This window comes from Thalia democratica, chromosome 3, assembly GCF_965202585.1.
Source record: "Thalia democratica chromosome 3, ktThaDemo2.hap1.1, whole genome shotgun sequence".
NCBI classification, from domain to species: domain Eukaryota; kingdom Metazoa; phylum Chordata; class Thaliacea; order Salpida; family Salpidae; genus Thalia; species Thalia democratica.
In genome coordinates, this window is record NC_139167.1 from 97828988 (window position 1) to 97854157 (window position 25170).

General features: G+C 23.3%; 1 protein-coding gene across 1 annotated transcript; it reads right to left on the reverse strand.

Annotated features, from left to right (window-relative positions):
* Nucleotides 1–8550: 8550 nt before the first annotated feature.
* Nucleotides 8551–18982, reverse strand: LOC145832675 (kelch-like protein 25). The gene is made up of 5 exons (XM_082939976.1): nucleotides 18799–18982; nucleotides 18281–18525; nucleotides 13817–14010; nucleotides 9632–9839; nucleotides 8551–8607 (listed from the first exon to the last, which is right to left on the reverse strand). Exons 1-5 carry the CDS (start codon nucleotides 18980–18982, stop codon nucleotides 8551–8553), a joined length of 888 nt encoding a protein of 295 aa, XP_082796102.1.
* Between the last annotated feature and the right edge of the window lie 6188 nt (nucleotides 18983–25170).

Here is a 25170-nt window from a genome sequence, read left to right on the forward strand (position 1 = left end):
AATGCTGTAATCATCTTGGTTGCAATATCTATTTTCATACAAAACTTTTGGCGGAAAATCACAGTACTTTCTTTCTTGCATCGTTATTTCTAGTTTTAAACTTGACGAAATGTATTCTTTTAACTTCAGAGATCTGGAAAATGTGTTACTAGTGTTTTAGAGATAAATGTAAAACTAGTTTTTTAGAAGAATCAGTTTTTAAACAAATAAAATAAAAATTACATATTTAAACTATTCTTACAATAAGTTTTAATGTTCATTAAAGTTTAACAAATAAACAAGTTAATTTGTATATAAACATTTTATGAATAGTAAAAACAGTTTTTAAAATTTTAATTGAAATTAAGCCTACTTACTACATTTTCTAATGTTTTACTTTTAAAAATGTTTGCGTTAAACAACAGTTTACTGTCTTTGAAGATGTAATATGTTTAGAAAATTCAATATTGTCTTGTCAAAACTTGTATTCCATTACTAGTTGTATTTGTTTGTAATTGCTTTTTCAGCTTAGTAAAACAGCATAAAAATTTAATGTTAAATAAACTAAAAATACTGCAAGTTTTACAAAGAAAACATAAAAATACAGGATCAAAAGGAAAAATAAGAAGTGATAAATTATATTTTGGATTTTAAAATTTATAAAATTACATCTTTATCAAAGTGTTTACTTTATTGATACACATTTTATGTTTATTATCAATTTTATGTACAGTTTCAAAAGCAGTCTTACGTCACTTGTAACAATAGAGAATATATAATATTTGAAACTTTAAAACTGTATATTATTGACATTTTTTTTATTTGTTTATAAGTAAATATTTAAAGTTTGTCATAGTTTTTTCATACAATAGATACAAGTTTTGTTTGAATTATTTTTTTAAATCACGTAAAAAATTGTTTACGTTTCTGGTTTTAAGTGTTCAATTATTTCTAAATTTAAGCATATTACTTATATAAATTTTAGTGAAAACTGCATAGTTTATTAAAATAGCAGAATCCGATAAATTAAAAGATCAGAATTTTTAAGATTTAATTTGATTAAAGTATTTTTTATATTTATCCTTGTTTTTGTTTTTCATTTTATACCTCGAGACTTTTACACGAAGTTACTTAGAGAAGTCCTTAATTTAATTAATTTAAGTTCAAGTTTAACCAAATTAAAAAACTAAACCATCTGTGCGCCCAAATAAGAAAAATGATTACTCATTCAAATTAATATTTTATAATTTTAACATGTTTTTATACTAAAACTCAATATTATTGCAATAAATAACATCAAAATCGATAATTAAGTAATTAATAAATAGATAATTTCTTTTATAGTATTATCTTAAAAAGCTGTTAATTTTAAAGTAAATTAAGAAATTTTTCATTAACAAATTAATATATTGAAATTGAAAATAAAAAACTTTTTTTAACTTTTTTTTAAAGTTTTTTTTAGATATTTTAGTTTTAAATCTTTATCAATAAACGACTAACTATCAAAATTGTTTTAATAAAATTTGCTTGGTTCTACAACTCGATTTGTGAGTAGTTAAAAAATGTTAAAATATTTAGTTATTGTTAAAGGGACAGCTTTCTAAATAGCAACAAACAATAATATGAGCATTAACTTAGCTCGATTAGTATTTTTTACTAAAAAAATCTACTGGATTGGGGTTTGAATGTTTTAGCGGGGCCCGTAAAATAATGCTTATTTTTTGGAATTTTTACTTTAATCCATGTTTAAGCCAAAAAATGTAATTTATTTTCTTAAACTGTGTTTTTACTTTGCTGTGTACTCGTGGTCGTTGTTTTTTTTTAAACTTTCAATATTTTAACAACATACATACAAATATGTCTGATTGAAAAACTCTAAAACTTCAATTTTCTAAAGGTCGCTGTACCAGAAAGAAAAAATAGTTTACAAACTTATTTTAGTACACTTAATTCTGACTATATTCAAAAGGTCTACCCTTTTTTATCTAAACTGTTTTTTCTAAGATATTACCAAAGCAGGTTTTAATAAAATTATCATCTTTTAACATGAAATTCCTCATATTATTTTTATAATTAGTTTAAATAAGAAGCTCGTCCGTATAATCAAATAAGCATTTCAACCAAAAAATTAATAGATGATAAACAAGCAAATATAATATTAAATAATTATTTTGACTAAATTTTAGAAAACTATGTATTTTACTATAAACAAAATTCAAAAAATACTTTAACTTATTATTTTTTCTGTTGTATACGTAAAATAACTTCAAATTAAATTATTAACACTTGATTAATAACTCATAACTTGTTATAAAGTTTTATTCTGTGTTTTTTTAGATCTTTAATAAGTATTGAAAATTGTTGAAATAAAATGTTTCGCTTAAAACATGCAAAAAAAAACATTTTGAAAGCACGATCTATGTAAAGTTAATGTTTTTATAAATTATATTTTGTAGTTTTAAGCATGACACAAATGAATTAACAATCTAAGTTTTTAAATTCTATTCGATATAATGTTTATAAATATAAAAAGTCAGTATTATACAGTTCAATTTTTATTACTTTTATTACCTTTAGTGTATATACATTTCAATGAGTAAATCTAAAAAACCTCTAAATTTGTATTTATTTGAGTGTATTTACCTCTTTAAAGGTATACTTTTTAGGCTGAGGTATTTGTTAAAAAGAATTGTTTTAGTTAGAAAAAATTCAACTTGAAGTGTTAAATTAAGTTTAAATATAAGTTTGACTTTAAACTAAGTATAACTTAAAAACAATTAAAACTAGATTAGATTTGTTATAAATATAAGTTAAACATATAAATTTATTCAAGTGTAACATTATTAAAAAAATAAATAATACTAGGTTCGGTTAATTTGAATTATATGTTGTACTTATCAGTTAAGTAATATAAATAATATCCTAATGTTTAAGAGAAAATAGTTGTTACTTTCGTAAATAAACACATAATAATTCTAGTCTAATACTATGTTTAAAACTTGCACTTTAATTTATTATTTTTTCTTTTTATAAATTTAAGTTATAGAATATGAAAAAAATACAAAACTTAAGACCATCCTGTTTTTTAAGAAAATAATAGGTAACTGCTTAATTCTGTTAAACCAATGTACTACTAGAAACAACAAAATACTTTTATGTACCTTTAAAACGAATAATACGATAGCCTAGTTTTATGGTTCTACACTTTTTGGTTTTTAATGTAAGTACAAATCAAATACAATGATTTTTTATAGGAAATCTTTTCAAATATCGGATAAAAACCTGTGGATAGGTTTTTTTTTAATTTTCTAAATTTAAATAAATTCGTTTTTGTCAAGTTCTAAACCAGAAGTAACCATGCAAGAAAGACAAAGTTTAAATTTTCCATTAAACGTTTTGTATGAAAATAGGTATTGCAACCAAGATGGTTTCAGTATTTTAGTTTGTGGAGGAAAAAACAAAAGAAGAGTAGTTCTTTATAAACTAGATGGTTGTGAACTAAAACATGAAAAGTGTACAACAGTTCCAAAAGCATTAATAAATTGTAAAATAGCTGTTATTGATTCTAAATTATTTGTTTGGCCTGTATTCGAAAAGAAGTATATACAAAAAATATGTTAAAAAGCTTTTTATAAAAAATAAGACATGGTCACCTAAAGCACATTTATGTCTAGACAACAATACGTTTTGTACTAGCTCATTTCAGAAAACTTTGTATGTAATTGAGGCAAGTGGTAGATGTTTTTTTTTCGATTTGAGAAACGACAAGTGGATTGAAATGGATAAAACGATGCGACCTAGATGTTCTGCAGCTTGTACAGTTTTTGAAGGCAAAATTGTTGTTACTGGTGGTAGTTATACAAAATCAGCAGAATCATATGATTATCATGAAAACAAATGGACTAATTTACCCGATATGAATAAAGGTAGATGCAATCATGCATTAATTAGTATGGGTAATAAACTAATCGTTATTGGTGGTTATTATGCTACAAAAAGTGAATTCTTTGACAGTTTTTCCAGAAAATTTACTTTTTACGATCAACTAAACTAAATACTATCAATTGTTCCCTTGTTGAGGCTGTTAGTATTAGCTATATTATTGGATTGTTTTCTAGAAGGAATAATAAAACAAGAATATATCTCTACGATGTTATCAATGATCAAGGCTGTGATCTTGATGTCGAGTCTTTAGAAAACTTGAATAGTTTTTTTTTAGTTGTGTTAAATGCTCTAACTGTTAATATAGTTTTGTTATTTTTAAATAAGACTTATTTTAAAGTTGTTTTTCGGTTCTACGAACTTGTATTTTTCTTAGTTGCTTCGATTTCGTTAAAGTTTTCTTTTTTTGTTTATATATACTATGTACTATTGCTTTAGTTTTTTCTCAATAATTGATTGAGAATAGTTTATTCGATATTTCGAAAGCGATATAAAATGCATGTCAGCATTTATTAAAAACTGAAAACACTAACACATAGTTAAAAAATGTGTTTATTGTCTGGAATCTTTTAGGATCAAAGAGTTTTAATACGATTTTATATGTACTAATTATTTAGCATTAAATTTATATTTTCTTCTAATTTTTTTTTAATGCTCAAATTTGATTTTTTTTAAATTGCAATAAAAGAACAATTAAGTTTTTATAGCTTCATTGTGCGTACAGAATGAAATAATGACTATTTTACTTCCAGTTATATGCTATAATAAGGATTATTTACTAACTATACGTTGTAATGTTGTAACGTTCAAACTATGATTAATTATTTCATCCCTAAATAATAATTTAAGTTGCTTAAGAGGGCTTGCAATTAATTTTTAGTTTCAGTAAACTGCTTACATAAATTAGTATGTGACTTTCAATTGTATTAAAAAAAAATCGTTTTATGCACTAAAATTCAAGTGATTTTATATGTTTTTATTTTGTATAAAAATGTTATTTAAATGTAACTAAACAATAGAAGTATAAAACTAAAAATCCTAAGTATAGTTACCAAAATACTTGTTTGAGTTTTTGAATTATTTTTATGAAATAAAAGTTAAATTTCATAACAATTGTCAATTTATGCACTAAAATTCAAGTGATATTGTATGTTTTTTTTTTTTGGTTTAAATATTATTTAACTTCAAGTAGAATAAAAGAATTATAAAACTAAAAATCCTACGTATAGTTACCAAAATACTTATTTAAGTTTATAAAATAAAAGTTAAAACTGATTTTACTCTGAAAAAAACTACGCACCAAATAAGTTGCATGTAAGATAAGTTTGTTGTTGATGATTAACTTTGTTCTAATAAGATATTTTCACATAAAATATTGAAATTGAAAAGAACAAGTTTTTAATTGTTTCTAGACAAACAAAAACCAAAATAACTAGATCAGATAAATCAATGATAATGTTTATAAAAAGATGTAAGGATAAACTTATGTTAAAATATAAGTTTAAAAAACTATTACAGAATTAAGTTTAAATTATGCCTTTTTTTTAAAAACTATTATAAAAAAAGCTTATAAAACACAGTCAATAAAATGTTATTTGTTTTTAACAATTTGCATGAATTATTTGTACGTTATTTAATTAAGTAATAAAATTGATATCAAAAGCTGATAATTATAATATGTGTATTTAATAATTAAGATTCAAGTTAACTATTGATAGGTCAATCTAAAAATTATCTAAAAGAAATATAATTTAAGCACTAACCTAATCGATAGTTCAGATTTCTCGGGACACGTTCAAAATCCACCTGCGATCAAAACCCACCCGCGATCAGATTCCACCCGAGTTCAATCCACCAGCGTTCAAATTCCACCCGCGATCAGCAAAATTCACCTGCGATCAGCAAAATCTACCCGCGGACAAAATCCACCCGCGTTCAAATCCGACCAGTCAAACTCGATAACCGCTTACCGATCGAGGGTAAGGGCTTGGGGTAATAGTGATAGTGAAAAATAAACAAAAAAAATGTATATATATTAAATAAGATAAAAATTATTTTAGTGGATTTTGATAGTACAACAACCTACAAAAAGTTTTGTAAGAAAATAAATACTGCAACCAAGATAATTTGAGTGTTTTAGTTTGTGGAGGAATTAAAAAAAAAGTTGTTGTTGATACTGCTTATAAACTAGATAGTCCTAAACTAAATTGTGAAAAGTTTACCCCAATGTAAAAAGAGCTTTATGAATAATGTTGTTAGTTCTGATCTATTTATTTTCAGTGGATATTTGCAAACTGGTTTATTCAATAAATCTGTTGTAAGGTTGTGTAATAAAACTAAAATTTGGTTGTGTAATACGCAATTAAATTTCTAAAACAATATATTTTTTTTCTCCTTCAAAAAACGCTTGTGTGTGATTTATGGAATTGTTGAATGTTTTATTTACAATTTTGAAAGTTACAAATGGACACGATTAGCTGAAACAAAAAAACTAGACATTATGCAGCTTGTACAGTTTTTGAAGATAAAGTTGTTTTATCTTGCGGTCGAAAAAATAGGTCAGTCGAAGCAAATGACTATCGTAAAAACAAATGAATTTATTTATCTGATACGATTGAAGAAAGAGTTTATCATGATATAGGTAGCATGGGTAATAAATTGTTTGTTATTGGTGGAAATTATACTACAAGCTGTGATGTATTTGACAGTTTTTCAGAAAGTTTACTCGTATTTGTTCTACATTTGTAAATAAAACGAATCATTTTAGCTGTAAAGCTGTTTGTATTGGTAATAAAACTATTGTATTTTCCATACCATTGAAATCAATTGAAACAAAATTAACTATTTATGATGGTAACAATTACAGGTGGTTAGAAAAAAAATTAATGTCGTAAATAGCATGACTGAATCAAGTTTCATTAAGTATAACTCAGATTAAAACTTATTGAAGATTTTCTGTGATTAAAATTGTTACATTTATAAATCGTTTTACTGTTATTATAGTATTAATTATATTTTCATAATATTCTCGCTGTGTTTATATTCTATATACATCGTTCGTTTTTCATCGTTGTAATCAAATTAAAATACTATTCAGTCGTTTATTAATAAATATTAGAAAGTAAGTATTTAAGATGTTTAAAAACTCAAATTTTAAAAAAGCATGCGGTGAAATTAACTGGAATTTTGAAACTTAAATTCTTTTTTTTTTAATATTAGTGGGAAGCTAAAACTTAAACTACGACTGCGTACCGCAAGTTTTTTTTAAAAATTTGCCCGTGACCAGAAAATGTTTATAGACTACTAACTATGCTTTAAAACTTTAATAATTAACCCAGTAACGTGTCATACTAAAAACAAATACAATTACTTCACCATCATCAAAAATGTTATCTACTCTAAAAACGAATCTATAAGTATTTTAGAATAACATTCATAACACCGGCAGTTATAAAGATTTTTTTTAATTGTAACTTTTAACAAACTAAACTTAATAAAAAAATGTGCTTCGCAATTCTTACATGCTTTAGCTTTAAGATTAAATTAAAATATAAATATAAGCTTCAGTATCCATACAGTAGTTGTTTTTTAAATCGTCTGAGTTACAAGCTTAATTGTTATTTATTTTTGTTACATACCAAACAATTACTGCTTGTACGGCAACGAAACATTTAATACCTACAATCGATGACCTGAATAATGTCGATATTTTATTTCAAGTTCCATAAAGTAGATTTTATACCACAACAAAAATACCATGATTTATTAATGAGACAAGGGCTATAACATTAAAAGCTTTATGAATGGTCTTTTTTTTTGTAATAATAGAATATATAGTTTTGAAAAGTTTTTGTACATTGGTTAAAACTAAAAAAAAATGTTATAGTTTTTATATTTGGCTGTGATGTGAAGAAATTCAAAATATTAAGAAATTACAAGAGATGAAATAAATTAAAATATTTTAAAGCATTTTTATTTAAATTTTCTGTTTATTAATAATCTTTTTTAAGTTTTAAACGTTTAACTTTATTTTAAAATTGTATATTTCTTTATAAATTGTAATATAACAGTAACAAATCAAAAGATTTCTCCAAACAGCATTGCCTCGCAAATAAATATGAACACGATCCAAGGTATTATTCAAATTACTAAGCATATACTGAATGTAACTACAATAGTGAATGCGAACAAATGTATTGGCAAGTATGCTCATCCTACATTTCCCGGCAATGCCAAAAACGATGTTTGTACTCAAATTTGAATTCAACCAATACGCGGTTATAAAATATATGATTTAAAAATAAATAACATTTAAAGGTTTCAACTAATGATACAACTTAACTTATTTTTAGAGTTCTTTTTTCTTTTTATAACAATCTTTCAATTCAAAAAATAGAACATCAAAAAAAAACTAAAAAACCATTAAGATTTATTATTAAAATATTTTTATGCTTTAAAATATTGTTTTGGCAATAAATATCAAAATGTTTGAAGTTGTGTAAATTATTAGATGCGAATGTCGTACATAAGTACACCTGTTTCGTAGATCATAGCATCATCGACATTAGGAGGCCACGTTTCAAATGTTTAAAGGAGTTGTTGACCACAAAGGAAATGATAAACGCAATTTTAGCGTGCCTTTACCATCGTGTACCCGGTCAAAGTATCGATAATAACTTCGATGTCCTTAAAAGGTGTAAAAGTTTTATAGTTTGGAATCGATGCTCATTGAAAAAGAAAACCAAAGCTGAATAAATATTAAGTATCTGGAAATGGTAAGATCAATATATTAACATTTGTTGTTATTAGTTTTGCTGTAACTAGCATGTTTTTTTATAACTTTGTACAACTACACCACATAAGTTTAAAAAAATCTATATCAATACTAATGAATGTTTGACAATTCAATTAACTTTTGGAATTGAATCAGAGATAAGATTCGAAAAGGTTAAAGTTTTACAAACTTTTGAAAGGAAAAATTATATATAATTAGTTTAAAGTGATATTTAACCAAAAAAATCCTTCCGACAACAGAGTTTAAAATGAATTATAAACGTTGTTTCGATACTTTTCATCATTATAAATTTTATACTATCTAATGTTCTACTTTGGGCTAACCTTAAACTAATTTACTCAACTAAATATTGCGGGACTAATCTAGTTAAAATACTAAAAAGAATTTTTGTTAAATAAGTGTAAGGTAATATAGGATATATAGTTTTAATCAGATTATATAAAGCATTTTGTGTGTTATAACATTTGATTTATTAAAGTAGTCTTATCTTAAAATTATATTAAAATCATGTTAATAAACAAAATACGTAATAAAATAGCGAACTTATTTATTGAAATAAATAAAAAAAAAGCAACTATATCACTAAAACAATATTTCATAAATAAAATTTTGTCTGTAATAAACTAAAATAAATTAAAATAATACCAAACAGAGAAGCTATTTACTCAATGATAGTCGAAATTAGACTTAATATAACTTGACCAAACTAAATTGTTCACAATTTCAACTTTCTTTTCTGACCAGTTGTTTTGAATAACATCATAAATAAATACTTTTATTTCCGATGTCGCATATACCTTAAAAAAATACTAAAATTCTATTACCGATACAAACAGCTTTACTCACGGATGGTATCATATTTTTTGTTGTAGCAAAATTAATATAAGAAAATTTTCTTGAAAAACTCTCAAAAACTTCACAGCTTGTAGTTTTCCATCCACCGATAACAAACAATTTGTTACCCATGCTAACTGAAGCATGATCATATCTTTCTTCAATTATATCAGCTAAATAAATCCACTTATTTCCATAATAGTCATATGCTTCAACTGATTTTGATCTACCATCATCGCCTCCAGAAACAACAATTTTGCCTTCAAAAACTGTACAAGCTGAATCGAACCTTTTTTGCTTTGTATTAGCTAGTTGGGTCCATTTGTCATTTTTCAAATTGTAAACAATAAACTTAATATTTCCATAAACTAAATATAAGTTATTTTTGAAGGAACAAGTACTAAAACATCTAGAATAAAATTGTAATTCTGTTACATGTAACCAAGTTTGAGTTTTATTACAAAATTTTCTAACTGATCCATCAAAGCAAATATTTTGCAAATATCCACCAAAAACAAATAGTTCTGAATTAATAACAGCTGTTTGACAATCATACAGTTCATTTGGCATGGACGTAAAATTTTTACAATTCAATTTACGTCCATCTAGTTTATAAACACTTTTTACAATTTTTTTATTTTCATTTCTTCCTCCACTAACTAAAATACTGAAACCATCTTGGTTGCAATATCTGTTTTCATACAAAAATTTAGGTGGGAAATCAAAACTTTTTCTTTGCTGCACTGTTGATCTTGAGTTTGAACTTGACAAAAACGACTCCATTTATTTTCAGAGAAATCTCAAAGATTAATATTTGTTGTGTAACAAACAACTATAAACCACATATATTAGAAAAAATGTTGACAATTTGCAATGCTATATTTAAAAAATAGGTTACACAAGAGTACTTTAAGAAGAATAAAATTACTTTTATATTTTTAAAATAAGTTTTACCATTGATATTAGATTTTAAGTTTAAACTATTTCATTGTTAAAAGAAACAACTACTTAAACAACGTCTAAACTCTGTCAAAGATGGGATATGGGTATAAAATTAGAAAAAAACTTATCGTATTTTGTCAAAAAACTTTTTGTAATCGTTTTATTAGTTTCCTAGTAAATTATTTAAAGTGTACGAAATCTACAATTTGACAAAATAAAAAATGTTACAACTATCACACAATAAATATAAAATTAATAAACAGACGTATAATTAAAATAACAATTAGTTAACTATACGATAGTTTGTTGATCAAAAGAAATTTTTTATAAGAATTTTTATATTTTGGTTGCATATTTTATGTTGTTTTAATTTTTCAAATTTAGCTTTTTTTTTAAAGCCTTGTTAGTTTAGTATTAAACCTTAAAAACTTTATACAATATTAATACAAAAGAAAACGTATCTAAAACTTTACGTACGAAGAATATATTTAAAACTTTTAAGAATTTTTTTTGATTACTAATTCAGCTAAAATTACTAAATTACTAAAGAAATAATTAAGCCAAATTTATATATTTCACTATTGAAATTATTAATTTTTTAATAATTTTAGAGTTGGTTTGGTTCAAAACTTTTTATTTTTTAAGTTTTTTTTTTAATGATGCACAAGTTTTCATATTTAACAAAAATTTGTAGATTATAGTTTACTATTTTAACTGTATCAAAAATCATATATTTAAACAAGTAAAAAAATTCTAACTTTTTTCCTGTATACAGAAATACTTGCTTAAGTACAACTACTGACTTAAGAGTAATATTTGATCAACAGACTAATTATTAATAAATAGTTTTAAATTTAAATTTATAGTTAATAACACCAATTATAAATCAAATGCTTTTTAAAATTTTATTTTATTTATTTAATGACAATTACGTTTGCTTTTTTGTTCATCATTAAAGTTTAAAAATCTAAGATATTAGATGAATAAGTCACTACCTACAAAATAAAGTTTTAAATAATATTTATTCTCTAACTATGTACTAGAAACTAAAACATATAAACTATAGGTAGGGTAGCTTTTAGCGTTACAAATAAACTTTCAAAATTCTTTATTGTCTTAAGATTAACTACTGGTAATAAAATCCTGATTTTAAATAGCTTTCCTTATTTGTATGACCTTTAAAATTGGTTTTATTATGTAATTTAGTTTAACTTTTTGTTTTAAAGAAATTTTTGAATACTAGATACGAATAAACAATTGTTGTAAATGTTTAATGACATTAATATTTTCCAAAAAATATCGAAACACAAGACTTTATTGATAAGTTTGTTTATATTTTTTCATAAAAAATTAATGTGACAAATTTTACCTGATTTCAAACTATTGAGAGTTAAGTCACAAACGGTTTACAATATTTTTTAATTTTAAAAAATTAAAACATTTTCGCTTGCTTTTGTCTTCATTTTTATAGTACATTAATAAATTGACTAGTAATTCGAAGTACTCTTCATAAAGTTAATTTTTTTACTCTTTTTTTTTTAATGCTAATGGCTATTTCAAAAAAGTTTGGAAAAGTTTGTTATAAATGTAATAAATAAAAAATCTAGTAATTTAAATGCTAACTTAAAATGACTCGTTTATAAAATAAATATTTAAAGTTAAAAAAAAAAAATAAATCTAAGAAAAAAAAATATCTACATGCTTAAAAATATGATTATTCAAGAGTTATTATTTTAAATGGAAAAACTTAATAAAATAAAAAACAATTTGTATTATGATATAGATATATCAAAGTAACTTTCATTAAAGTATTCTAATTTATTTGAAAAAATATAGAATGAATGGTAAAGTATTCTTTGCTGTTTACTTTTATTCAAACTCCTTGAAATTTTGAAAGCGATTCACGATTACGAGCTATTTTCAGAAAAAAATCAATATTTAGTTACATTTGTATTAATATTAGTTTTGTTGCAGTTATGATGTTACAACATTTAAAACACCTAATATAAGTAAAAAAAACTTAACAATTTTCAATTAATTAAATATACTTTAACGTTCAAACGTGTATTCGGTTTAAATCTGGTGAAGTTTTTATCACAAAATAATACTAACAACTGCGTTTTTTAAAACAAAACAACGAACACAAATTTTAATAAAATCAATACATATAAAAATAATATTTCACTTGATAATAGTAAAAAACTTTGTAAAAAATAACTAACACATGTTTAAAACAACTTGTACTAATAAAAATTAGTTTTTTTTTCACACAAAATATAGTTTTATGATATATTGCCATCAATATTCATCACTACAAGAAATACGACTTTTTTCTCGAATTAAAAATATTATACAAGTCGTTAAATGTTATTTAAAATATTTAAGATATGTTTTGTGAAGACTTTTGTTGTAATAACTATTTGTTTTTTTCTTATTGAGGGTAGATTTAAATAAAAGTATTTATTCTGTTAGGTCTTGTTTTTTATTTTTAGAAAATATTTTTAAAACAAGAATTTGCTCAATTCTATCATACGTGTACGATCATTTTTATTAAATAATTGAATATTGTAAAATTACTGTAATTAGTTTAATTTTTCTAGAATTTTAATGCCTCAAACATTTTGCGATGAAAGTAAGAAACAAAAAATTATATTACCTTATTTAAATAAATTATTTAAAAATTTCAGAAAAAGTATAAACTTACGACAGAACTTTTTAAGTTTAAATTGTAGTTAATCAAGCTTAGCTTTAAATCTTTTTATTTTTGCTTTAAGCTTAGTATTACGTAACTTAATTAAACTTTTATTTTTGGATCAGAGTTTTATTTGATTAAAATAATCTACTATTAACATTTGTGTTTTTAATATTTCTAGATAAACAAATGAACAGAGTTGAAAACTTAGTATTTAATGCAGTAAGTCAAAACGAACGAACACTACTTTAAACTTTACAATAATCTTGCTAAAAAACGTAGTAAGACCAAAAAAAGGAAAAAGTAAATAAGAAATATCAATTCTACTGTCAGAAAAGTTCTTTATTCAATTTTAATCTGAGTCGTACTTAATGTAACTTGACTTGAACAACTTATTCACCAGGTAGATCTTCTTATTTGACCAGCGTTCACTAGCAGCATCATAAATAAATATTTTTGTTTGCGATAAAATACAACTCTCAGTAATAACTATAACTTTATATCCAACACAAACAGCGTTGAATTTAAAATTATATATTTTATTTATAATTGGACATCTAACATTAGTAAACTTCCTTGAAAAACTGTCAAATACTTCACTTCTTAGATTATTATATCCACCAATGACAAACAATTTGTTACCCATGCTAACTGAAGCATGGTTAGTTCTACATTCGATCATATCAGGTAAGTAAGTCCATTTGTTTTCATAATAATCATAAGATTCTACTGATCTTATGTTACATCCTCCAGTAACAACAATTTTGCCTTCAAAAACTGTACAAGCTGCATAAGACCTGGGCTGCATCGTATTAGCTATTTGGATCTATTTGTCATTTTTCAAAATGTAGACAAAACATGTACTGGTTCGATTGAAAACGTATAAACTTTTCTTAAAAGAAAAGAATCAAAAACAACGATCATTAGATTGTTTTTTATACGACCAGGTTTTAGATCAATTACAAAATTTTCTAATACACATATTATATCCTTTAATTTCCGAATAACCGCCATAAACAAACAAATCTGATTTAATAACAGCAGTTTTGCAACCAGTACTTGCATATTTCATTAAAGTGAACATTTTACACTCAAGCGTAGAACCATTAAGTTTGAGAATAATATTCACTTCACCGTATTCTTTATCGACACCTCCACAAACTAAAATACTGAAACCATCTTGAATGCAATATCTATTTTCATACAAATCTTATGGTGGAAAGTTTGATTTTTTTCTTTCTTGCATTGTTCGATATGTTTTGAAGTTACCGAAAACGAAACCATTTGACTGTAATATTTGACCGAATAATAGTATAATTAACATTTAAAAAGAATATTTTCTAACCTGAAGTTAAAAATTCGTAGTAATTTAAAATCAAAATAAAATAATATAAATAATTAATATTTCTATTCTTTGTTTTATTTATTAAACTGATATTTTATTTTCTAGCAATACAAAAGTTAAACAACATTGTTATTAGATAATTACGTTTGTTAATCAGAAAAAAATCTTTGCTATTTTTAAATTATGTACAATATTCCATTACAATAGCAAATTTACTATTAAATATTGCGGTTAGATAATTTCGTTTTTTTATCAGAAATCACTTTTCAATAATTATTGCTCTACAATATCGTTTTTTATATAGACTCTAAATTATGAAATATAATATAACAAAGATGAGACTTGGCCAAATTTGAAAGCTCTTATAAACATACTTACACTTGTGACTGGAATTTTAAACTAGAATCATTAATGAATCTGGTAGTTAAAAAATAATTAAATGATAACAATAAATAAGCAATAAGCGTAATTTGGTTTTTAATAGCAATATTTTTTTGATCCTATACTGGTTGTCTGTCCTAAAAAAAATTAAATAACGATTGAAAAGTAATGATTTTGCTTTCTCTCATTGTTCACCAAGTAATTATGTTATGTGAACAGAAAAACACGTTTTGCTAAAACTTTCTTTATAATTATAATTAGTAATTTAGAAAATCTTAAACTTTTGATACCATTTATGCTCTTATTTTTGAAATGTCTGTAGTTTAAACATTGGTTATAGCTATTAGCTAGAGTTCTTATGAACTTGCTTAATAGTAGACATTTTTTATACTAAACCACTAACGATGATGTTTTATTGAAAAAATAAATCTGAAAAGTAGTATACTAACATGATTAAATATATTGAGAGTAAAGTAACTTTTTGAAAAACATAAGGTCACTAATTATAAACAGAATTTTTAGAGTCATGCTTAACATTTAATGTAGAAAATAAATTATTTAATGAGCTGTCGAAAAAAATGAAGATAAAAAATGTAGTCGTTTATTTTATGATTTTAACAATAATTTACCAAAAAAAAGTAAAAAGTTTAACATAAAGCATTCGATACTATCTTTAAGAACATCAATATTTGTTACGCTTTTATTTACTAAGTCTATGACCACAACTTAACAACTAAAATTGCTTAGAATTGTATAATTATAAGTACTAAGCATTTTGAGTTGTTATTTTCTTTTGACCCTTGAATTCACAATTTATGTTGAACAATTTGTCAAATATTTACGCTAAAGCTTCGAAATCTTCATTTTGTGTCATTTTTGCATTAGCGTCAAAATTCATGCAGAAATTTTTGCATGAAGCGTCATTATTTACAAGTTATAGTAATGTATAAGGATTTCGGGTTAGGTTTTGGATTAGGGTCAGAGTATTGGATAGGATTAATGCTTTAGTTATAGTAAAGTAATAGTCAGAGTTTAGTCATAGTTATGAATGATTATATGTAAAAGTAAAACTGTGCAAATGTCTCTTAGTGCAAAAGCGACATCTAAAGACCTTTATTGTTTTAGTATTTTTTAATACTATTCTTAAAATTTTAAAGCACTAAAAAGTAGGTCCATGATCTGTGTTGAACATAAGTAAAAGAACTTTAATTTATCTATGTGACAAAAATTAAAAATCTAGCTGTAATTTGTCTAGTACATAATTTGATTTCAAATTTTATTACCTTTATAATCAAAATACAGAACAGTTAAAGTTACAAATACTAGTAAGTTTTACTTTATAAATAGTGTTAAATTTATAATTGTTATTTTATTTAGATTGTCTTTAGTAAAATATCTTAAAATATATTAAATTAAATTTAAAAATACTAAATTGTTAAGTTAGCTCTTAACTATTTATCAAAAATATTCAATTGAAAAAATTTTTAATTGATTTTAATAACACAAACTTTAAATTGAAACAAACATTCCATAAGTATTCAAAACGTAATTTATTGTGAGAGTTTTTAAAACTTTTTGCTAAATTTTAGTCTTAAGATTATTTTTTATTTTTTTAAATTTAAAAAATCTTTCATTCAAAATCAATGCAAATTAAAGTGAAATAAAGAATTATGTTTAATTGAACTTATATAAATTACTCTTTGAATCATAAAGAATTAATATGTTTACTTTAATAAGACAAGTATATATATACACTTATGTTACAACTTATTCAAATGCTTTTATTTAACATCAAATGTAATGTAACTTAAATGTAATGCAAAAATTTCATTTAAATTTTTTTTATTGGTTATCATAAGATTTCATACCTTTTTGAGTTTTATATAGATACTAATCAAAAAAATACTAAATATACTGTGTATTGATCACAAATGAAAAACTATAATGTATCATCAATCAGTGTTAAACATGAAATGTACATTATTACTAGTTTTTAAACTTTTATGCTATACATTCAAATTCAATTCTAAAAAGTTATTAAAAAAGATTAACAGTTTCATTTCGAAATATTGTATTGATATCAAACAATACAAATAAAATAAATAGAAAATATGGACTTGTGATTTGGAATTTGACGTAAAAATTTATTTTCACTATATGCACAACTGAGATTACAATACCGAAAAATATGACTTTTTTTAAAAACGATTTATACCTACATAGTTAGAAAAAAGTAACTGTATATGTTAACAACTACTAATCATTTAATTATTATTTTTTAGTTGATATTCTTTAATAATAAGAATTAATATTTCTTTTCTAAAACAAGAAAAGAATGGTCTTCAATGTCCTTAAAAGGTGAAAAAGTTTTATAGTTTCGAATCTATGCTCATTGAAAAAGAAATCCAAAGCTGAATAAATATTAAGTTAATGGAAATGGAAAGATCAATATATTAACCAAATTGTTGTTATTTGTTTTGCTTTAACTAGCATGTCTCATATTACTTTGTACAACTACACCATATTAAGTTTAAAAAATCTATATCAATACTTTAAAATGTTTAACAGTTCATTTTACTTTTAATATAGTATCAGAGATAAGATAAAAGTTTTAAGTTTTACAAAATTTTTAATAGTCAAAATTTTTTATATGTTGAGTTTTAAGTGATAATATAGTACAAAAAAACGTTCCGACAGCAGAGTTTAATAATGAATTATAAGCGTTATTTCGAAACTTTCATTATTACAAATTTGATTTTATCTATTTCTATACTTTTGGTTAAGCTTAATTTTATTAACTCATCTAATTATTACGTAACTAGGCTTGTTAAAATACTCATAAGGAACTTTCTTAAATAAGTGTTAGTACAAAAGGATATACACTTTTTAAGAGGTTATTTAAATGCACTTTGTGTGTTAAATTTATAAATTTAGTATAATCTTAAAATTAATTTACAATATTTTTGATTAAATAAAGATACGTAAAAATAGCGAACTTATTTATTGAAATAAGAAAAAACAAAAATAAACTATATTAGTATAACCAAATTTCAAAAATATAATATTGTCTGAAATAAACTATAAAAAATTGAAACAAATATCAAACAGAGAAGCTATTTACTCGATGATAGTCGGAATTAAACTTAATATAACTTGACCGAATTAAACTGTTCACAATTTCAACTTTCTTTTCTAAACAGCTGTCATGAATAACATCATAAATAAATACTTTTATTTCCGATGTCTCATATACCTTAAAAAACACTAAAACTTTACTACCAATACAAATAGCTTTACTCATGGATGGTTTTATAGTGTTTATTGTAGCAAAATTAATATAAGAAAACTTTCTTGATAAACTGTCAAATACTTCACAACTTGTATTTCTATAACCACCGATAACAAACAACTTGTTACCCATGCTAACTGAATCATGGCAATATCTTTTTTCAATCATATTAGGTAAATAAGTCCATTTATTTTCCAAATAGTCATATGCTTCAACTGATTTTGATCTACCATCATTGCCTCCGGTAACAACAATTTTACCTTCAAAAACTGAACAAGCTGCATGATATCTTATTTGTTTTGTATCAGCTAGTTTGGTCCATTTGTCTTTTTTCAAATTGTAAACAATAAACAACTTATCTTTATAAGCCAAATATAAGTTATTTTTGAAGGAACAAGTACAAAAACATTTATAATAAAATTGTAATTCTGTTACATGTAGCCAAGTTTGAGTTTTATTACAAAATTTCCTAATTAATTTATTAAAGCCATCATTTTGCAAATATCCATCAAAAACAAATAGTTCTGAATTGATGACAGCTGTTTGACAATCATACAGTTCATTTGGCATCGACGTAAAATTATTACATTTTAATTCACGTCCATCTAGTTTATAAACAGTTTTAACAACCTTGTAGTTTTCAGTCCTTCCTCCACAAACTAAAACAGTGAAATCTTCTTGGTTGCAATATGTATTTTCATACAAAATTTTGGGTGGAAAATCAAAATTTTTTCTTTGCTGCACTGTTGGTTTTGAGTTTGAACTTGACAAAAACGACTCCATTTAGTTTCAAAGAAATTTCAAAGATTAATATGTGTTGTGTAACAGATAACTATAAACCACAAATATAAAAAAAATTGTTGTTAATTTGCAATGCTATCTAAAAAAAAAAGGTGACACAAGAGTACTTTAAGAAAAATAAAAATACATTTTTTTATTTTTAAGATAAGTTTTACCATTGATATTAGATTTTAAGTTTAAATTATTTATTATTAAAAGAAACAACTACTTGAACAACTCCTAAACTCTGTCAAAGATGAGATATGCGTATAAATTGTATGAAAAATCTTAACGTATTTTTACTAAAAAACTTTTTTTAATGTTTTAGTCATATGCTTCAACTGATTATTTAAAATAAAGTAAATAATTAGTAAATTATTTAAAACGTACGAAACTTATAAATTGACAAAATAAAAGAGGTTGTAATTATTACGCCTAAAATACAAAATTAATAAACACACGTATAATTAAAACAACAATTAGTTAATGATATTATTGTTTGTTGATCAGAAAATCTTTTTATAATAATTTTTATACTTTGATAGCATATTTTATGTTTTTTTAATCTTTCAAGTTTAGCTTTTTTTAAAGAATGTTTTTTTAAGTATTAAACCTTCAAAACATCATGCATTATTAATACTAAGGAAAACGTATCTACTACTATACGTAAAAGAATGTATTCAACATGTTTTAAGATTTTTTTTGACCACTAATTCAACTAAAATTACTAAATTACTAAAGAAATAATGCAGCCACATTTATATATTTCACTATTGAAATTAAAAACAAACATTCTGAAATAACTTTAAGTTGGTTTAAAACTTCTTTTTCTTTAAGTTTGTATTTTAAATGATGCATAAGTTTTCATATTAAACAAAAACTTGTAGGTTATGATTTACTATTTTAACTGTATCAAAAATCATAAATTTAAACAAGTAAAAAATATTCTAACTTTTTTCCTAGATACTAAAATACTTGCTTAAGTACAACTACTGACTTAAGAGTAATATTTGATCAACAGGCTAATTATTTATAAATAGTTTTAAATTTGAATTTTTTAGTTAATAACACCAATTATAAATGAAATGTTTTTAAAGTTTTTATTTTTAATTATTTTAATGATTATTGCGTTTGCTTTTTTGTTCAGTACTAAAATTTTTAAAATAGTAGATGAATGAGTCACCACCTACAAAATAAAAATTGAAACAATATCTAATCTCTAACTATGTACTAGAAACTAAAGTATATAAACTATAGGTAGGGTAGCTTTTACCGTTACAAATAAACTTTCAAAATTCATTATTGTCTTTAAATTAACTTTTGTGAATAAAATTCTGATTTTTGATAGGTGTCCTTATTTGTATGACTTTTAAAATTGGTTTTATTAAGTTATTTAATTTAACTTTTTGCTTTTAAGAAGTTTTTGAATACTAGATACTTGTCATAAAAGACTTTATTTAACTTAAGAGATCTACGCATATTTTAAGATATGTGTGTCAAATAAATATGTAATTAAATTCTACAAGAAAAACGTTTTGAATGAATAAAACGAAATAACCTTTATAGACTAGACATAAGTTGTAACGTTTACTAAAACTCCAAAATTTTTAATTCATTTTAACATAAATATTTTATCAGCAGTAAAATACTGTTATTTAAATGTTTAATTAAAGATGCACCTCCTGTTTACATATTTTAATGTTTTACTATAAAATAATGTTTGCATTAAATTACAGTTAACTGTTTTTGATGATGTGATGTGTACAAAAAATCCAATGTTGTTGAATTAGTAAAATTAAAGAAGCACAAATGTTTACAATTTTATTTTAATTGTATTCAATAATTCTGATTGTTTTTTTCATTGGTATTTAGAGTGTAAAATTTCATCTTCTGTTTTCTCCTCTGTTTTCATTCTTAGATAAGAATATTCACGCTCAGTTTTAATGAAAAAATATATCAGTCCTACTGATTTATATTTTCAATTTTAGAAATCTAGAAATTGTATACAATAAACAACATGATTAATTTATTACGTAATACTATAAAGTAGTATTAAACTTAAGAATATGGTTCCATCTGTTTTAAGTATGTTTTTAAATATTATTATGTTTAATTAAGTAGAAAAAGCATTTAAAAATTTAAACAGCTATAAAAATTTTAAAGTCAAAAAAAAACAATATAGTATGTACTAAATTTGTGTACTAACAATATGATGGTCAAAAAATTACATTAATAGAAATAGTTGAAATTAAAGTTTAAATATTTTAAAAAATGTTAAATATGTATTAAAACTAATAGTGAAGCTAGTTTCACAAAATTTCTTAGTTTTATAATTTAATAAATAAAATAATAATAAAATTGTAAACATTCGTACTTCTTTAGTTTTACTTATTTAACAGAATTTAATTACTAAGCTTAACAACTTAAAATTCAGAAAAAAAAAATTATAAAAACTTTTAACTTTTGAGTTAGGAAGTATAAACAAATTAACTTTTATTATTACTATTACGAACCCATGTTACAAAAATCAATATTATATTATGATCTATTTAATCAAATAAGTAAAAAAAAAATCCTTAAGAACATTGAAGTTAAAATTAATACGTTAGTATCTATGTAAAAACATTGTTGTTTTTAATTATGTTACTTTGTGCTAAAGTTTTATTTTTAGGTTTTACTTACGAGGTAGTTCTACAATTTTATTTTGTTGTTTACCAGGGAGACTTTTAAATGACTTTTTGTTACTAAATTACCTTTTAAATTTTGATCGATGAAATGTAGGCTACAAAAAATTTAAACTTTTGAGAATTAAATATTTTACAAATTAACCATATTTTAAAAGTTATAGTTTAACTAGTTAAAAATTTATTACAGTTTAAACTACTAAAATAAGAAAACTAAACCGAAAATTAAAAATGAAATTAATAAAAACTTTTAGGTAACTTATTTTTTTATGTACATATCACACATTGAAAAACTTTTAAATATTATTATGAGACATGTAAAGTAACAAAGATTGTTAATGTTAGTCTCTTTTAAAATATACTTAAATAAAGTGTTTTCTACTGTTGATGAAATGATTCAAACGATTTTTTTTTGAAACTTTAATAATCTAATCATTGCAAACTGATAGTATGTTACTTCTGAGATTTTAGTTGTGCAAATATCTATTTAAACTGTTTTGTATATTTCTAAATACTATAGCGTTAATTGAAGTCGTTAATATCAAGTTCAAAACCAGAAGTAACGATGCAAGGAGGAAAAAGTTTTGATTTTCCACCAAATATTTTGTATGAAAATAGATATTGCAACCAAGATGGTTTCAGTATTTTAGTTTGTGGAGGAAGAAAGAATCTTAAGGCTGTAAAAAGTGTTTATAGACTAGATGGTCATGATCTAAATTGTGAAAATTTAACTTCCATGCCAGAGGAGATTAATAGATGTAAAACAGCTATTGTTAATTCTGATCTATTTACTTTTGGTGGGTATTTCAAAAATGGTTCATTCAATAGGTCTGTTAAAAGATTGTGTAATAAAACTAAAACTTGGTTAAATGAAACGCAAATGAAGTTGCACGACAATTATTTTTATTTTTGCTCTTTCAAAAAAAGCTTGAATGTGATTTATGAAACTGGTATATATTTTGTTTACAATTTGAAAAGTAAAAAATGGTTTCAATTAGCTAATACAAAACAAAAAAGATGTGATGCAGCTTGTACAGTTTTTGAAGGCAAAATTGTTATATCTGGTGGTCGAGATAAAAAATCAGTTGAAGCTTATGATTATTACGAAAACAAATGGACTTATTTTCCTGATATGATTGAAGAAAGAGATCTTCATGCTTCAGTTAGCATGGGTAACAAATTGTTTGTTATTGGTGGATATGGTAATACGTTATCCGGTGGATATGGTAATACGAGTTATGAAGTATTTGAAAGTTTTTCAAGTAATTTTACTAGTGTCAAAGCAGCTATGATAGAAACCATGGAACCATTAGAGTTTATAGCTGTTTGTGTTGGTCATAAAGTTATAATGTTTACTAATGCATTATACACATTAAAAACAAAAGTACTTATCTATGACATTTTCAATGATACCTGGTCAGTAAAGAAGATCAAAAACGTTAATGATTTGAATAATTCAAGTTATATCAAATACAACTTAGATTAAAGTTTAGTATTTTTTTACTTTTTTACAGAACTTGCACTTATTTATAGCATTTTCTTTTATATTAACATTTTGTTTAGTTTACTTTTTTTATTATGCTTTTTTTATGTTATTACTTTTTTAATATTTCAATAAAACTAAGTTTTTACTTTGTATAGTTGTTCATTTAGGAATAGTTTAAAGTAAACGTTAACTACAAATTAAGCTCATTATTTATATTTATTAGTGCCAATAAACTATTTTAAGCTGATAAAGTCCAGACTAGGTTAGAAGTATTTATAAATACCTTACATTTAATATATGTTTAACATCTAACTAATGATAGACTTATTTTGAATTTCAGTAGTTAGTAATTTACCTTGTAAATGCTGAATTTAGAAGTTTTTGAAAATTATAGCGATAACTAGTGTTCTGTGAACTAAATTAGATTAAAAATATGTATATTTAATTAGATCAACAGATACAATAACATAACATTTTTTTAAGTTACAAGCCTAGTTATAAAGACACAATACAGTTTTATAAAAGTATTATTTTGTTTAAAATAAGGCTTGTAATTTAAAAAATATTTATATAAAACGGTATTGCGATTTTTCAAATTAAATATTGTAAACTATAAATAAAATGTTGATTTTGCACTTAAAAATATTCTAAACTGTATTAATGACATTCTAAAAACTTTAGTTGTTAATTATGAACTTCGTTTTTAATAAATAAGCAAGAAAATTAGAGCACAAGCAAACCAATTACAATATTTAAAACAATTTATTATTTAATACATATTTTTTATCTCTTAAAACATGCCTTCATAATATAACTAGTTCATTTCTTAGAAAAACTAATGTTAATATTTATTATCTCTCCATTATATTATTGTTGTTGAAAGACGAAAAAAACCGCTACGAACAATAATATAAATATGAACACAGTTTAACTCGTCCAGTACTATTCAGACTAATTTTAAAAACTTTATTAATTATGAACTTTGTTTTCAATAAATAAGCAAGAAAATTAGAAAACGAGGAAACCAATTACAATATTTAAATCAATTTACTTAAATCTATACATATAATTTATCACTTAAAAAATTCCTTCATAATAAAACTAGTTCATATCATAGAAAAACTGATGTTAATATTTATCATCTCTCCATTATATTGTTGTTGTTGAACGACAAAACAAATCGCTACGAACACTAATATAAATATGAACAAAGTTTAATTTGTCCAGTACTATTCAGACTAATTTTAAAAGCTTTATTAAGCTATGTAAGTATGTTTGACTTCATTAACTTTTAAATGAAATTTAAATATTTTTACTGAAAACAAATATTATTAGCTTTTTTTTTCATAAAGCTTTATACAAATTAGCTAACAAAATAGTCGCAGTAATTTTTTTTAATTATTATCAATATAATAAACTTACCTGTTAATATTTTTATCTAAAGTTAAAACACATTTTTGATTTCAAAGTTACGTTTAAATTAGCGTTCATGGTTTCATTTATCAATATTCCTTTTAATAAAGGATTGATCATATTTCCTTAAGTTTTAATAAATTTACATTACAAAGAAATTCTTTAAAAGTACAACTACACTTAAAACTAGTGATTTTTATCGTTTTATGAACGTTATAAAACACTATACAATGTTTAAACGAATTTCATTTAAAAGTTAAAATGAAAGAACTTTTTTAAAATTAACATCTATTTACGAATTTTTTCAAATAATTTACAGGTTAATAAATATGTTTCAATAGTAAAAACATTATTATCTCAGATAAGTTTATGTTTGATACTTGTTAAGATTTTGAATTGTTTTTGGAAATAATATGAACTATGAAAATATTCTCTTTTATTTGTTTAAAATGCAGTATGAAATATTCGATCATTTGTTTTAAATTTGATGTGGTGAGTTAACAATGAAGTAAGTAAGTGAAGGAGATTAACTAAACTTTCTTAATTAATTTAGATTTTAAACTCAAACAAAAGTAATCAGTTTTGTTGTAAAAATCTATGCTTTAACT

Bases quoted from the DNA above. Each gene is read 5' to 3' on its own strand.
- LOC145832675 (XM_082939976.1), bottom strand. From the start codon at position 18,982: ATGGAGTCGTTTTTGTCAAGTTCAAACTCAAAACCAACAGTGCAGCAA. The intron at 14,011-18,280 runs GTATTTGACAGT...AATGACAAATAG, and splicing joins ATAGAAATACAAGTTGTGAA to ATCCAAATAGCTAATACGAT. The intron at 8,608-9,631 runs GTTTTTGAGAGT...ACACCTTTTAAG, and splicing joins GGAAAACTACAAGCTGTGAA to GACATCGAAGTTATTATCGA.